Source organism: Lepidochelys olivacea, assembly GCF_965140295.1.
Source record: "Lepidochelys olivacea isolate rLepOli2 genome assembly, chromosome: 8".
Lineage (NCBI taxonomy): Eukaryota > Metazoa > Chordata > Testudines > Cheloniidae > Lepidochelys > Lepidochelys olivacea.
The window spans coordinates 63,946,077-63,961,715 of NC_140418.1; the positions used below are offsets into that span (position 1 = coordinate 63,946,077).

Genomic DNA, 15,639 nt, shown 5'->3' on the forward strand with positions numbered 1-15,639 from the left:
CATCGAGGTACGGGTACACCCGGATTCTCTGCCTCCATAAGAAGGCCGCCACCACCACCACCATGCACTTCGTGAGCACCCTTGGGGCAGTGGCTAGACCGAATGGGAGAACCGCAAACTGGTAATGTTCTTGGCCCACGGTGAAACGTAGGAACCACCAATGTGCTGGGTGGATGGCGATATGAAAGTACGCGTCCTTCATGTCGAGGGCAGCATACCAGTTCCCTGGATCCAGGGAAGGGATGATGGTGCTCGTGAGAGGGGTCCCTGAAGAGGGAGGGGGAAAGAGTGGGAGTGAGGCAGGGAGGGAGGGAGGGAAGAGAATTGCAGTGAGTACCCGTTCCACACCGTGCATAAGACTCAATGGTCTGACGTAATGGTGGACCACGCACGGGAGAAACGGGACAGGTGGTTCAGGAAACAAAGGGACGGATCCGGTGACTGTTCTGGTACACTGTCCTCGAGCGCACCTTCAAAAGCCTGGCTTAGTGCCCGGCTGGGGTTTGTGCTGGCCTTGGTTCTGGCCCGGCGCATTATTGTTACTATTGTTGTTGCGCCATCACCTGTTATCCCTGCCTCGCTTACGGAGAGGCTCATGCCTATGGCGAGGTTGGTACTGGCGTTGAGGGGGAGGCTGCGGCTTAAAGGGCTTCCTCTGTGTCGCCGGGGTGTGTATACCCAGCGACTTAAACATAGCTCGCGAGTCCTTGAGGCTGTGCAGCCTCGTGTCTGTCTGGTCCAAAAAGAGCCCAGACCCTTCGAAGGGGTGGTCCTGGAGTGTATTCTGGACCTCGGGCGGCAGGCCTGACTCCTGAAGCCATGCCAAGCACCTCATGACTACCCCTGACACGATTGTTCTCGCTGCCGCATCTGCCAAATCCAGGGAGGCCTGGAGAGAGGTCTTGGCTACTGCCTTGCCCTCGTCCACCAGGACCATGAACTCCTGTTGGGAACCTTGTGGAAGGTTGTCCTTAAACTTCCCCACCGCGGCCCAGGAGTTGAAATTGTGCCTGTTGAGGATGGCCTGCTGGTTCGCAATCCTCAACTGAAGGCCCCCAGATGAGTACACCTTTCTGCCAAACAGGTCCTGGCGTTTCGCCTCCTTGGCCTTAGGGGCCGGGGATTGCTGTCCATGGTGCTCTCATTTGTTTACCGCTGAGACCACTAAGGAGCATGGACTTGGGTGGCAGAACAGGAACTCGTAGCCCTTAGAAGGGGCAAAGTATTTACGCTCCACTCTCTTGGCTGTTGGAGCGCTGGAGGCCGGGGTCTGCCATATAGTCTTATAGTTGGACTGAATGGTCTTAATGAGCGGGAGCGCTATTCTGAATGGACCTTCAGGGGTCAAAATGTCTACCATGGAGTCTTCCTAATCAACTGTCTCCTAGGCCTGCAACCCCAAGTTCTGGGCGACCCTGCGCAGCAATTCCTGGTGGGTCTATCGGTGGAGGGCTGGACACCTCTATACCCGCCACCGCCTCATCCCGGGAAGACGAGGAGGTTAGCTGCTGCTTGACCCCCTCCGGTTGATCCTCCTGCTTCCCTTCTTCTGTGGAGGGGTCTCGGCTCAGGCCGGGGCGGGAGTCCATGGGATGGCACTGGACTCTGTGCCGGTCTCTCCCATTTACCCTGGGGGGATGCTGGAGGCCTGGATACTATAGCCTCTGTCACCATCTGGCATCGGTGTGGGGACCGGGACCGCTGCACCAAGTAACTTGCCCTGGACGGGGCCCCTTGGTGCTCCTCATAGGCTCAGAGGGTCCAGAAGGGCCAATGGCCTGGCAGCTCCCATTGGGGTTACCAGCCCACCTGAGGGTCCCTGCTGTCTGGGGCCCGGTGTGGGTAGCTGTAGCAGCCAGAGTCGGAGCTGGACTGCGGTGATGCCAATCGCGAAGGCCATGGCAGTGCCAATGATCTGTGTCGGTGGGAGAACGAGCAGCTCCTGGCTGAGCGGGAGCAGTACTGGTATCAGGACCAGGACTGGTGCTGGCGTTTCCTGGACTGGGACAGTCTGTGGGAGTCCTCTGGTGAGGGCAGTCTCAACTCCTCCCAGTGCCAGTCTCTGGGTGGTGCCAGAGAGCAGCATGCACTTTCTGGTGCTTCCTCGCACCGACCCACTGCCGGTGCTGCAACCGCCTTCTGGGCCGCTGGCAACTGTGAGTCCGCGGAGTCGGAGCTCCACTGGGACCAACTCTGGGAGCAGCACCGGGATGGTATACTTGAGTGGCACACCATTGTCAGTTTACCCCTCGACGGCACCCGAGGCATGGGTGCCGGAGGGTTCTCCCCATATGGGAGGGGGCTCGCCACCGACAGCTCATTGAGGTCCTTTGCAGCCTCAAGGGTGCCAGGCATAGAGGGCTGATCCGTTATGCCCTCGAGCCCATTGTCCGCACTGAGCTCACTTAGGTCTGGGCCCGGTGGGGCTTGTGCTGCCAGGACCACCTGTGTCAGCGCCGGTACTGGGCCTTCCCACTCTTGTTGGTGCTCGGTACCTTGGGAGGTACCGGCCTCCTGTGCGGGGAACGACCGCGCCTTCCTTTTGGCTGCGCCAGGGGCTGCACCGCGGAGGACAAGCGGTGCTGGGGCCTAGCCTGGCGCTCTGGGGCCTACAGTTTACGGTGCTTAGCAGGTGCCGGGTCTTTCGACAGCTCCGGGGCACTACACACCGAGGAAACCTGAGCCGGTGTCAGGCGCTCCAGGCCTGGCAGCTGCAATGCGGCCTCCATCAACAGCTGCTTTAAACGAAAGTCTCTTTCTTTCCTTGTTCTTGGCTTAAACGCCTTGCAAATCCTACGCCGTTCAGTTTGATGTCCGTCCTCCAAGCAACATACACAGGAGTCATGGGGGTCACTAACTGGCATAGGTTTGCGGCACATGGCACAAGCCTTGAAGCCGTGGGCCTGCGGCATGGGTGCTGGAAGCCTCCAAGCACTTAATGATTTAAGTGTCCATAATAGGTATGTTAACGAACTGCTAACAGCTACTCTAAAGGCTAAGGGACTGCTCTTCTACGAGAGAGCGAGCGCCACGGACGGTAAGAAGGAACCGGAGGGGGTCGGGCCGGCGGGGGATATATGCACGGCCCAGTGGCGCCACTCGGGGGGCCCCGCTGGCCTGACGGGAGCCGCTAAGGGGAACAGTTTCCAACGCTCATGCACGCGGCGCGCGCACATCTGATGTGGAATGGACGTGAACAAGCACTCGAAGAAGAACTACTGCTTTCAAATTCTCTTGCTCCGGACACACGGTACATGAGTAAACCCTCAGTGGAATACTATAGGGATCATCATTCAAAGAAAAAGGAGCAGTTGTTGTGGAAGGGTGTGGGGTGAGGCTATGGAGAGGAAAGGTCATCCTCCAGTTTTGGAAGTTGCTGTATCTTGCCTGACATCTGACTGATCCCAATGCATTTTACCAAGTCAGCAGCCTACTATATATGGTGATTGGAGACATCTACATTTGCTTATACATTCGCCAGTTTCATCCATAGCTTTAAAGACAAGAAAAATAAGTTATTTCACAAAATAAATGGCCTGGAATACAGACCCAATCCATTTTTGTAAATGACAAAATAATACAAATGTACCTGTCAGTTCTATGTACTGTCAAAGGAAAGGGGCAAACACCTGACCAAGTACCCACAATTGACATTTTAAAAAAATACTAGGTTAGCAAGTGCATTCTCGATCTGATATGTTTAGTATATGGAGTTGGGTTTTACATTTGTTCAGCAAGATAAGACATAAATGCAACTTACTGCTACACCGTGGAGGAGGCAACCAGCCATTCTTTGTGCATTCAGCTGTATCTTGGTCATTATTAGTGTGAAATCCACGATTACACATAATTATAAGGACATCACCATCCCTATATACATTCCTTTGAGGTCTGAATCTACCATTAACAACTTCTGGAGGATCACATACACTTTCTAATGAGAATGAGACAAATACATTTTACAAATGAAAATAGGCCAGTAGGCTGTACAGTCCATCAGCAATTATTGTGATTTATCTCTGAATAAAACATATGGAAATTGCACAGGAGGGAAGATACAATGTTCCCTACTTTTACTGTAATGCTGTTTAAGAAGTTGCCAAATAGAATGTGGACGTACTGATTTTTAATTGAGCAATACACATGCCACAGCTGTTCAAAAATTTTCATTCAAAACTATTGCTTTTAAATGAGAAATGGTCTTTTTTCTAAACCAATTACTTTCACAAATAAGGTTTGGTTGTGTTTTTTTGGTTTGAATTTTTCCAGTTTCTCATAAAAATTGAATATTTTAAATTTTGGGTTTTTTTCTCCTTTCTACTCCCATTTTCCCCTTTTTACTAAATACAATAGATTGAATGGTGTTGAGGGCTTTTTCCTCCGCTTTTTCTTTTTTTCATCTTTGTATAGTTACAGAGTAGAAAAATCAAAGTTGGAGGAGTTTTCAAAATTTCCAGAGTGGAAAAAGTGAGATGAAACCCTGGAGATTATGCATTAAGATTAAAAAAAAAAAAAAAAAGAAGGAGGAGGATTGATGGGAAAAAATAACATTCAAAATATTGAAATTAAAATGTATATATTTTATAGAAAAAATGAAATTGCTCTATTTCAAACCCTGCAAAATGGTAAAAGCATCAGCTGTCAACACTTTTCACAAAATTGCTTCTGCATTTTTCACCCAGCTCTGGTAAATATGCTGTGTCAGGGCTGGTAGCATAGAAATTGAAAGGACATTGTGTTATCTGTAGTTACAAACTGTTACATCCAGCACTTGACCATACTATCAGAGGCAGATTACTGTTTTGTGGGGCCCTGGGCCAGAGCAAGTGGGCCCCACCCCTTCCATCTGCAGTCCCCCCCACCCAACCGGGCGCTCCTGCCGGGGAGCAAGGTCAGGGCGCAGGGGCTTGCCCAGCTCTGCCTACCCAGTGCCCCTGCCAGGGAGAGGGGATGGGGCACAGGTGCTTTCCCTGATCCCCAGCAGGAGCTCTGGGAGGACGGAGCGGAACGGAGCACAGGGCTGCCCATTTTTCCAGGGCCCCCCGAATAAGCCAGGGCCTCTGGGCATGGGCCCCGTTGGCCCAGTGACTAATCCATCACTGCATGCCATCTGTACACTGCTCCCACTCCCAGCACTTTCATAACCAATAGCGACAAACCAAGCTCCAGGCACAAACTCGGTTTTCCCATTATAGACCCAAGTTCTGTTATCAAAAGAGGGCTGAGCTGCTCCGAACACTGTTGCTGAGAAAGCCTCTGAGTAGTGCCATTAAATACTCCATGTATAGATTCAGTAACATCTGAAATAGCCTTAGATTTGCCTAGTTACAGACAGTAACTCATTTACACTTTTAAAATTGTTGTACAACAAATTAAAGCCACTTGGTTATTAAATTAATTTGAGGGGGCAGAGTGGAGCAGGGAGACTCTGCCTCACAGTGTCTATTAGCCCCTAAAATGTAATTAGCTTAACACAAGTCCAGTCTGGAAGACTTTCCCCACTGCATTGTAGGGATGAGAGCAAAGAAGCAGCTCTTTCACATTCACATATTCCTATCATTGCAGAGTGCCCTCTATTGAAAGCAGGATATTTGAGATATCCACTACGGCCCATCTCCACCTACCTTTGCATTCTGGATAGACAATTGGATTTCCACGGCACTGCACCATAAAAGTAGATTGAGATAAATTAGTTGCAAGTGCATATCCTGGTTTGCAGCGAAGCTCAAGAAAATCACCACGTTTTAGGTACATCCATTGCAATATGGTCTCATTTGCTCTCCCATTCAACTCTACCATCTGGTTTTCCATTTCTTCCACTGAGATAGCACATGGCTCTAAAACAAGATAAAGGTATGGTTGTCTTGGTAATGCCCCAAGTAAGCACATTGAAGAAATGTGTTTACACAAGTGATGAGTCTGATTCAGTGAATCTCTCCATAAACCTCAAAGCCTAAGAAAGCAGTATCTTTTTTTACCTAAACAAAGTGGTGCTTTTGTCCAATTCCCATTGTCACAAAACGATCTGTTCTGTCCTTCCATTGCATAAAATTTTTGGCATTTGAATTCTACAAAGGAGCCAGATGTGTATCCTTTTTCCAAGAAAGTAGTTATGTCTCCATTCTCAATAGTAGGTGGACGGCTACAGTTTTTTCCTCTTTCTAAAAGGAAAAAATGACAATTATAATCATCTTATGCAAAAATGGTTATGATGTAATTTTTTGGCTTTGGTACTGCACGTGGAAAATGGCTCCTTGTCCAAGGTTAGGGAAACCACTTGTAAAAACCTCATGTGGCTGAGCTAGGCACAATGACCAAAATACTAAGGGCCTCATCCTCAGCTGGTGTAGAGCAGCACAAGGTCTATGTACCATTTATGCCCTACCTTGTGATGGCCCTCTGAACAGCAATGAATTCACCCTGAATGAGGCAGGAGCGCTGTGGAAAATACAGTATACCATCATGGAAGTGATGCCTACAGAGGGTGATGCAATGCCTCGTGAGTGATTTTCGCTAATGGAAGGGGCGGGTGTCACAGTCCAGAACACTACATGCACCTAATTGACTGTACACAAGAAATCAAATAAAACTGAGAAACTGAATTATCAAAATACAGTGCAGATTTACCAGAGATACATAAAGGTAAATCCATGTGCCCATTAGCACACTTCCTGACTGAAGAGGTGGTGAGGGTATATCCTTCACTGCACATAAATTCCAGTGTGTGGTCACTCTGAATCAGCTGTGCATGTCTTTGGCCATTGGACAGAAGCAGATTTTTGGTTTCCAGTTGCTGTTTTGTGAGGCTACACGGTGCTAAAGAAAAACCAGAAAAAATGAAAATGATAGAGCCTGATTTTTCAGTGTCCTTCATCTTGTGCAGCCATTTACCTGCTCTGTAGTGAGTCACTGCAAAACATGCCCATTCTGCTTTGTACTCTTTCTCTGCAGGGTGTAAATTGTTTGTAAGATGCAAGGCAGTGGGGAATCAGACCCATTATCTTCATCAAGATATAGATTAAAATGTATTTCTAACAACAACGAAAAAATTCACATTGCTGAGAAGGAAAAAAGAGGTATTTCTAAATGTTAATTTAGATGTGTGTGTATATGTATATACATACATGCACACACAAACACATAATGCAGTGCTGCCAACTCTCATGATAGATCTGTAGTGATATCTGGGGCATTTTTAAATCCCCAGTTCCAGGAGTCAAGTGAATACAGAGGAATCCCATCTTTTGTTTAATAAAGTAAGTTTCTAGTCAATTCAATTACTTAGAAAAGCTCGAAAACACGATCCCAGTGTACCTTAAGGCTCAAAAAGCAGAAGGTAAATAAAAATACCCAAAAGGTAGTATTTTTTTTAATGAATTTCATTATTTTTAAACTAGTCTCATGAATTCTGGAATCTTGGGGTTAGCAATACTAAATAGATAGCAGGAAAATAGGATTTTACCAAGAAAGTATTATCTCAACCATAACTAACACATGGGTCACTAGTTTGATACTATATTCAGTGATAGGGCACTAACAAATACATTTATCCACATATACAAAAGAAAATTTCAAAATACTATGTATATCTGGGAATGTACCCTCGTCCAAATCTAGTAGCCCAAACTCCCACACAAAATTAACAGGAATACTTGTGGCACCTTAGAGACTAACCAATTTATTAGAGCATAAGCTTTTGTGAGCTACAGCCCACTTTATCAGATGCATAGAATGGAACATATAGTAAGATATATATCTATACACACACACACACACACATATACAGATAAATTGGAAGTTACCATACAAACTGTGAGAGGCTAATTAGTTAAGATGAGCTATTATCAGCAGGAGAAAAAACTTTTATAGTGATAATCAAGCTGGCCCATTTAGACAGTTAACAAGAAGGTGTGGGGATACTTAAGGAATAAAAGGAATATATATATATACTATAAGTTCCATTCTATGCATCCGATGAAGTGGGCTGTAGCCCAAGAAAGCTTATGCTCTAATAGATTTGTTAGTCTCTAAGATGCCACAAGTACTCCTGTTCTTTTTGTGGATACATACTAACATGGCTGCTACTCTGAAACCGGTCATATAAAATTAATTTTTCACTCAATAAAACAGAAATCATAACCTTAATTTATTACAAATGACAAGGAAATAAGTCCAAAAACAGAGAAATCCCTAAAGAGGAGAAACTGATGATGTATGTTTATTGGCAAATGTCAAGCAAGGGCCTGCTCTTGCAAACTGGACGCATGCACGAGATTCCAATGAGGCCAATGAGACTACTTACATTCGAAGAACTTTTGTGAATAGGAATTGCAGGAGTGCATCTAGGGCCTGCTCTTGCTGCTGGTGAAGTCAGTGGGAACCAGATTGGTATAGACTTTGTCAGCAAGCCCATTTGTTCCTCCATACTGTAGCTGGTATTTTCCAGGACTTGCTGAAATTAGCCATTTCTTGATGGAAAGGCCTCAGCTGTCCCATTCCTACACTACTCAAAGGTGCATCAATCATATGAAATGAAAAGAGGCACTAAAAAGTCATCAGAAGAAATAGAAGTTCTAAAATCCTACATCATACACACTATATATATGAAGACTTAGACATGGAAAGGGCAGGGTAAAAGGAACAGTAATAAATCAATAAAATTAATTCCTGCTATACTTACCTGCCAGGACTGAAGTTTGGTATTCAGTAATTTCCCCTCACAGATGATAACATCACAAATACCTAATATAGGTGTTTTAGGTGTTAATAGTGTCAAGAGATGGCAACAGTTATAGGAGAAGATACACAGATCACTGAATTCAGGTCTTTGCAACTTAACAAGCATTTCATCTCATCAATTAAATTCAAGGGGTTGTCAAAATCAGCAGTAGGCTGAGCTCCAAAATCCCCAATGCTGCATTAAGAATAAATGATTTCTCATTAGAATCAGTCTCTTACATTTCCAAACCTCACTTCAGTGCAAGTGAGCACAGACATTGCCTCGTGCCAGAGTACGCGTGTAAAATCAAATCACTCACCTGGACGCAGTTTCTACGTAGTCAGGAGACAATCAAAGCCATATTAGGCAGTGTACAGTGTTTGGGGACGGTCACATGGATGTGACACAATAGCTTACATGGGTCTCTAAGCAACATACCATTATGTGCAGATTTATGCAATAACCAATATACACATCCGTCTGGTTTGTATATAACTTTGTCTAAGTCAAGTAGCCAGGATTTCAATTATCCGAGTTCCTAACAAGTAGCATAATCTTACAGTATCCCCTAAAAAGATGAGACGCCCCTGTACAATACCAAGTAGTTCTAGGATACTTTGCTTTGCTTTCCCTCTTATACAGTGTAAGTAAAAATATCACATATGTTCAGTTTCCTGAACATTACAGTGCTAAACTAGCAGGGTATCAGCTAATTTGTTTAGTAAACTATATTAAAAGAAAATCAACTCACAGCCCCTCTCTAATAACAAAAACTAATATAAACAACAAGGAGTCTGGTGGCATCTTAACGACTAACAGATTTATTTGGGCATAAGCTTTCGTGGGTAAAACACCACTTCTTCAGATGCAACACTAATATAGAATTCATGGACTTTCTAATAGAATTTTGGAATTGTAATCGCTTCCATGCCTATGACAGTAATGCATATGTAAAAAATAAACAATAGTTAGTTGGACCTTTGCAGGGATGTTGAATATCTCACTTCTTTACACACCACAGCTGTAGTATGTATATAGTGCACATCCCCAGGTTTATCTAGGCATATCCAGTTAGCACATCCCCCTCACTCAGTGGCTTTTTCCCTGCTTTCAGGGGAGGACTTTTAGCAGTGAAGCAGGCCATGATAAATGGAGAGATGCACCCCTCTGTACCCCTTTCCAAGGTACAGCCTTAGGGGGCCCATCAACTCCTATGATGTCACTGAAATGAGGATCTTGATAAATATTATTTGCCAATTTCTCCTAATGCTGCAGCCCTCTTCTCTTTGTTATGATGATACAATGGTGTTTCATCGCCATATTCTTTGTTATGGATATTTTTAAACCTTGCCTCCAGTATTCAGATCCTGTGTTGTTGCTCGCATTTAGGGTTATTAACAACAGAAATCTTGGAATTTGATAAAATGGAGAAATGGAGTAATATAAATAAATAAATTTAGATGTTCTTTTGTCTTGTTATAAAAGAGACCCACCTAATTTAAATTTCATATTTGAAACTATTTGGTGATCTGCAGAGATCTCATCAATAGAAATTCCTAGGGACCAGATATGGCTTGAGCCATAAACCAGATAGTTGGATCCTAGGATCAAGTGTGGTCCATCGGACACAGGAATCTGCCCTGAATTCTGGTACCACTACCCTGGTCCCTCATAGTTGAGGAGCATTTGAATTCATGGGTTTGATTTGAGTCCATCTCTACGAAAGAACCAACCTGTGGGAAAAAGCAAAAAAGCAGTTCCCCTTACCCAAACACTGTGGTGCAGGTTTCCAGGTTTTCCCACTGCATGTGATCCATTCAGTTCCCATCAGGCTGTATCCAGGATTGCACTTGTACTGCACTTTGTCACCTTCTCTGTACTAAAACCAACACCTGGAACTGCTCACTACACAGCAAAAATACACATAGCAGAAAGAGGAGGTCTAGAGACGGGCAACCATGATGAGGAGCATGGAAAGAGCCAGAAACCTGGGACAATGAGGAATTTATTAATATGCTACATGGTCCTGCTCCAAAGAAAATCTTTGTTCAGATCCACAACAGTATTCTCTGAAATGGGTAAAAGCCCCTTTGCAATTCTTCCATAAACATCCTTGTAATTTAGAAGAAAAAATGGGATTATGAATATAACCAATGGAGTTAATGTCGGGATACAGTCAAAAAGTAGATGAGCAGAAGATGAATTGGGTCTCATATGTGTAACAGGGTTGGGGTGGAAAGCAGCATACAACAATAAATATGGAGGTCTCGCTGCATTATATAATGTGGGCTCCAATATTGACCCCTCTTTTATCCCATTTGATGGTCTGGTCCTCGTTTACCAACTAAATTGATACATGCTGTCCTTTCTTCTGTAGGGTGGATTGCACAATGTCTTAAAGATGGATGGGTCCTTTACCAAAGTGTTTCCATGAGTAATTTAATGGTTGAAGAACTCTCTACCTTTGTCACTTTGGTCCTTTCTTCCTGGCCATCAAATGAGCATTGTGCTCATGTATGGGGCAAAGATTTGTGGTTCATATGGGGAAATTTACAAGACTGAGAAATCCTAGGATTATGTCTGGATCTTTCTTTAATTGTTTCTTCTTACTTTGACGAGTCACAATCTATTGTTTCGGAAGGTGTCAGTGTCATAAATAAAAGAACTTACTGCCAGCATCTGATTGTATTTAAATCATAAGGACATACATTGTATGTAAAGCACTAGAGCAGAAAGGTTTCAGAACTCTTTCTACTGACTGTTGTTGCCTTAGGTATCTTGGGTTTCTTCCTGTGGTCCCTTTTCTCCACCCTACAGAAGAAAGGAAGGTACAGGGAGAAGGTGAACTCACAACTCCTGTTAATGTAACATTCAAAGAATAAAGTACTAAAGCTGAGGGGAGAACTGATGAGTGAGTATTCAGAACTTATCAAATTGAATTTTTCTTGCATGTATCTTGTAATATTATATGTTTTAAACCTTTCTTTTGAAGTGAGACGCTGTGGCTACCCACAGTTAATGCTCTGTCTTCTAGATGACTATTATGAATACTACAAAGAACGAACCTTTCCAGCACGGAACAAGGACTGGGGTGGGGTGGGCTGGCAGGGGGGAGAGCAGGGTGTCACAACACTGCTGCATTCTGGTACCTACACCTCCCTGCCAAAATTATCATCTAGGTACATGAGCGTCTCTTTAAAAAGACTCCTCCTCATATCTGGCAGCAGCAGCAGCATTAGAAGGAGCCAGGGCTGGGAACAGACCTTACGTAGACAGGTTGAGGGATTTGGAGAGGGGTTGTTCTTTTCTCTCCTTTTCCTTCCTCCCCAGTGCTGGACCCTCAATCAGCATCTCCATCCTTGAAGCAAAGAGATGGGGATCAGCTTGGTCTTGGGATCTCTCTGAGAGTAAGAGTTGCAGAGAGGAGCTCAGGTCTGGTAGGTTTAGAATGATCAATTATCACCTGTTGTGGTAGAGACCCCTGGGAGGGGGTATGGTAGGCTGAGAAATCTTCTTAACAGGAGCAGAGACTCTTTAGTACTTGGGGATATTCAGTTGTAAGGGTGGAAGAGAAAGTCTCACAGAAAGGTGAAATGACTTCCAAAGTACACACAACAAGTCAGTGGCAGAGTTGGGAGTAAAACCCAGGTCTCCTGATTCCTGTGCCTGCGTCCTATCCACTAGACCAGTGTTTCTCAGCCAGATGGTTGTGACCTCCAAGGGAGGTCACAAAAGACCATCAGAGGGGTTGTGAGGTGTTGAAAATGTTATCATCTAAAACAAAGGAAGTCTTGTTCCCACATTTCCCGCACACCCTCACCTTCAAGGTCAAGTATTCTCTGTCAACATCTTGAAACGTACACACACACAATGTATATAGGCTGGGTACTTGGAAGATTGCTGCTGGGATGAATACTAATTGCAGGGCTGGGGAGGAAAAAGCCATGTCCATAAAGTTTTTTTAGCCAAAGAACAGCTTTCTCAGGCTAGTTTTCTCAAAGCTAGAGCCTTACTACATGTAGTGGAAAGCTTTGATTTCCAGTTGGAGAAACCTGTAACCTACACCCAAGTTTTCTTGGTCTGCTACTCAGAGTGTTTCATGTAGCACCTATAAATGTATTACAGTCTTGCCACCCTGTTCCCTGGCCCTTCAGAGAGTCTCCAGCCCTGTTTCTGCCACCACTCATCACAGCCTGATCCCAGACATGAGCCAGTTCTTGCTTCCCTTCTGCAGCCTTGCATCTCAGCTCCAGACCCCAGCCACCTCAGCATATGGCCCAATTCTGAGTCCAGTCGCAAGCCAGCCCTTCTCCTGGGATACCTTCTTGCCAGATCTACACTAGCTTTTCCACTGTTATTCACTGAGGGCACAAATCACCTCCTCTGACGGTGCTGAAACTCTGAGGGAAGAGGGGTCCTGCTTTCCTCCATGAGACTTTACCAGGTCCAACAGCCCCCAAAATGTATCTCCACACTGGCCCTGGGAGCTGCACTGAGCACACATCCTGAGATTAAAGCCTCTCCCTCTTCCTGGCCTGTTCCAGACTCCCCTGATTCAACGCCCCACCTCGCTGCCTCCCCACACTCTTAGCGGTTTGGAATGCAGTTCAATCCTGCAGTAGTTAAAATGATAAATGCTAAGAGTTTCGCACTTACAGCTTTGTGCCCTCAGTGATTAACAGTTTAACCAGTGAGCGGTTAATCATTTAGGGTGGCTTGGCTAATCATCACACAATCATAACTTTTTAGCTTAAAAAATGAAATTCTAATTGGTTATACTAGGCCTGGGACTGTAATTGGCACTGTATGGATTTTTGAGCATATGAACTATTCTGTCTTACAGCTAGAAATGGCAGAAATATCATGTGGTTTTTCCTACTTTTGCTTTTAGAAAAAGACTTTTTTTTGAGGCCTGGATGCTTGAAAAGTTTTTATTCTACATTTGAAAAACTACCTGAAAATTCCCCTTTGATTAATTACAAAGTTGCTGTCAGGAATAACTACTGCCCGTGAAAACTTAGAAGAGAGGAGTGTGTCAAAACAATATTTATAATTTAATTCTGTCTGAATGAAATAGTGTCATAAGTATGCACCATACTTTACAGAGCTCAAACAAGGACAAGGTCCCTTCTCCAAAGAGCTTACAGTCAAATTCAGACCATCACAATGCACAGGATAGCAGTTCTGGTACCAGGAGAGTAGGCTCAGAGACATTGGTGGTTACAATGAAGTAGAAAGTGACAATGGAAGAGGTGAATTCCAAAGAGGGGGTCTGAAGTAGAGGACCCTTTTTGCACAGAGTGAGCGGCTTTCCCACTGAAGGGAGTGTCTTGATAAGAGGCACAAAGTCACAAGAAGCTCACACTTCAATCACAATATAGTTGCCAATCACACCTTCCTGGCACTCATGACTCATGCAGGTGGGTGAGAAAGGGTTAAAAAAATATTCAGGAGGTCAGAATTTTGGTCTCGAGCCTCGTTCTTTGCTCCCAGGCTCTAAGGGGCATGGTGGGTTGTGGAGTCAGCATGTTTAGCTCTTGGTTAGGATCTCGGCAGGAGGGAGCAACTTGTTTTTCTCTGTAGCAAATCTTCAGACTCTGAGGCCAAGTCAGTGATAAGTGGGTGAATAATGACTTAGCATGAAGCCTTAGGGCCTTGGGATGAAATCCTGGTGCCATGGAAGTCAATGGCAAAACTCCTATTGACTTCTGTGGGGTCGGGTTTTCACCCTTGGGTAGCAGCTGATGAGTTGGGAATGGAATTGCTTCAAGAGCAGTCAGAGGATACTTTAAAGAAAAAAATGCCCAGTTGCTAGGTGCACTTAACCTTTTTGCCTTTACGAAAGTGTTCTGTCAGTCATTTGGAAGATGGTAAATTTATATGTCACTACGGGAAAACCTACCAAGAAGGCGATGACATTTCATGAGTGTGCGCTCATGGATACAGTCCTGAAAATCTGCACACCGAACTTATATGCACAAAGAACGACTGGTCACCTTCTCCAAGATGCATCCATAACAGTAAGCAGCATTTATGTTCTATTGTGTTCCTGTTTAAAAACTCGAGACATGTTACTATCTTGGTCTGCCTAAAATAAACACCAAAATACCAATTCTAGCAAGTGACTCATCATGGTAATGTACATTTCTGACGTGAGCAACTGTGCGACCATATTGCTGTGATATTTGCCCTTCCTCACCCAGTCCATCCCTGCTGTTTGTCACCCCCACTTATTGTGTCATATCTAGTAGTTAGATTGTAAACTCCTTGGAACAGGTACCAGGTATTTCCTCATCTTCTGTGAAGAGCCAGTTGTACTTTTGGGTGCAATAAATAACAGTAATAATGCTCAGCCTGCAGCTGTTTCTCCTTATCCCCACCCCATAGCCTGCCTCTGCTCTCCAGGCTCCTCACCCCACTGCAGTTCAGTCAAGCTACTTCCTCCTCCAGCCTGACTGAGAACCAGCGATGGGAACAATGAGAGAGTCTCCCTGCTCTCAGTTTTGGCTGCTGCACTACAGTGGCCCTTCAAAGTCGGGAGGAGCAATTAGCAGGGAAGTCCTGCACAACACCTGCAGCCCTGGACCATGTGCAGTGCAGACAGAATCTTGAGAGAATGTATCTGTCAAACTCTAACAAGTCTCTACTGTGCAAACTGAGATTTTCCTATGCTTATAACTTGGCCAGATTTTGGGAGCACAGAAAAAGTCACATCCCTGACACCAGGTGAAAACCCCAACCAGATTTCAATGTCCTACTCCAGAGAATGTGGGTGCTAGAGCTCCTTAACAAAAAACTCTTGTAAGAATATTTTAACACACGCAAAACAAAATATTTCTTCCTCATTTCATTCTTGTAAATGGCTGAAATGTCTATTTTAACAGAAACTTTCCAACAAAATTCAAACTGAGGAAGACACT

The 15,639-nt window shown here is 44.8% G+C and overlaps 1 protein-coding gene across 1 annotated transcript in view; it reads right to left on the minus strand.

Moving 5' to 3' along the window:
* LOC311524950 (complement factor H-related protein 5-like) overlaps window positions 1-15,639 on the minus strand; it is a 139,835-nt gene that overhangs the window by 121,873 nt on the left and 2,323 nt on the right. Inside the window, exons 2-5 of the mRNA XM_084636623.1 lie at window positions 6,628-6,816; window positions 5,979-6,161; window positions 5,625-5,837; window positions 3,761-3,934 (exon numbers count right to left, since the gene is read on the minus strand). Of these exons, the coding sequence (XP_084492749.1) occupies window positions 3,761-3,934; window positions 5,625-5,837; window positions 5,979-6,161; window positions 6,628-6,816 (759 nt within the window). The remainder of the gene's footprint in view (window positions 1-3,760; window positions 3,935-5,624; window positions 5,838-5,978; window positions 6,162-6,627; window positions 6,817-15,639) is intronic.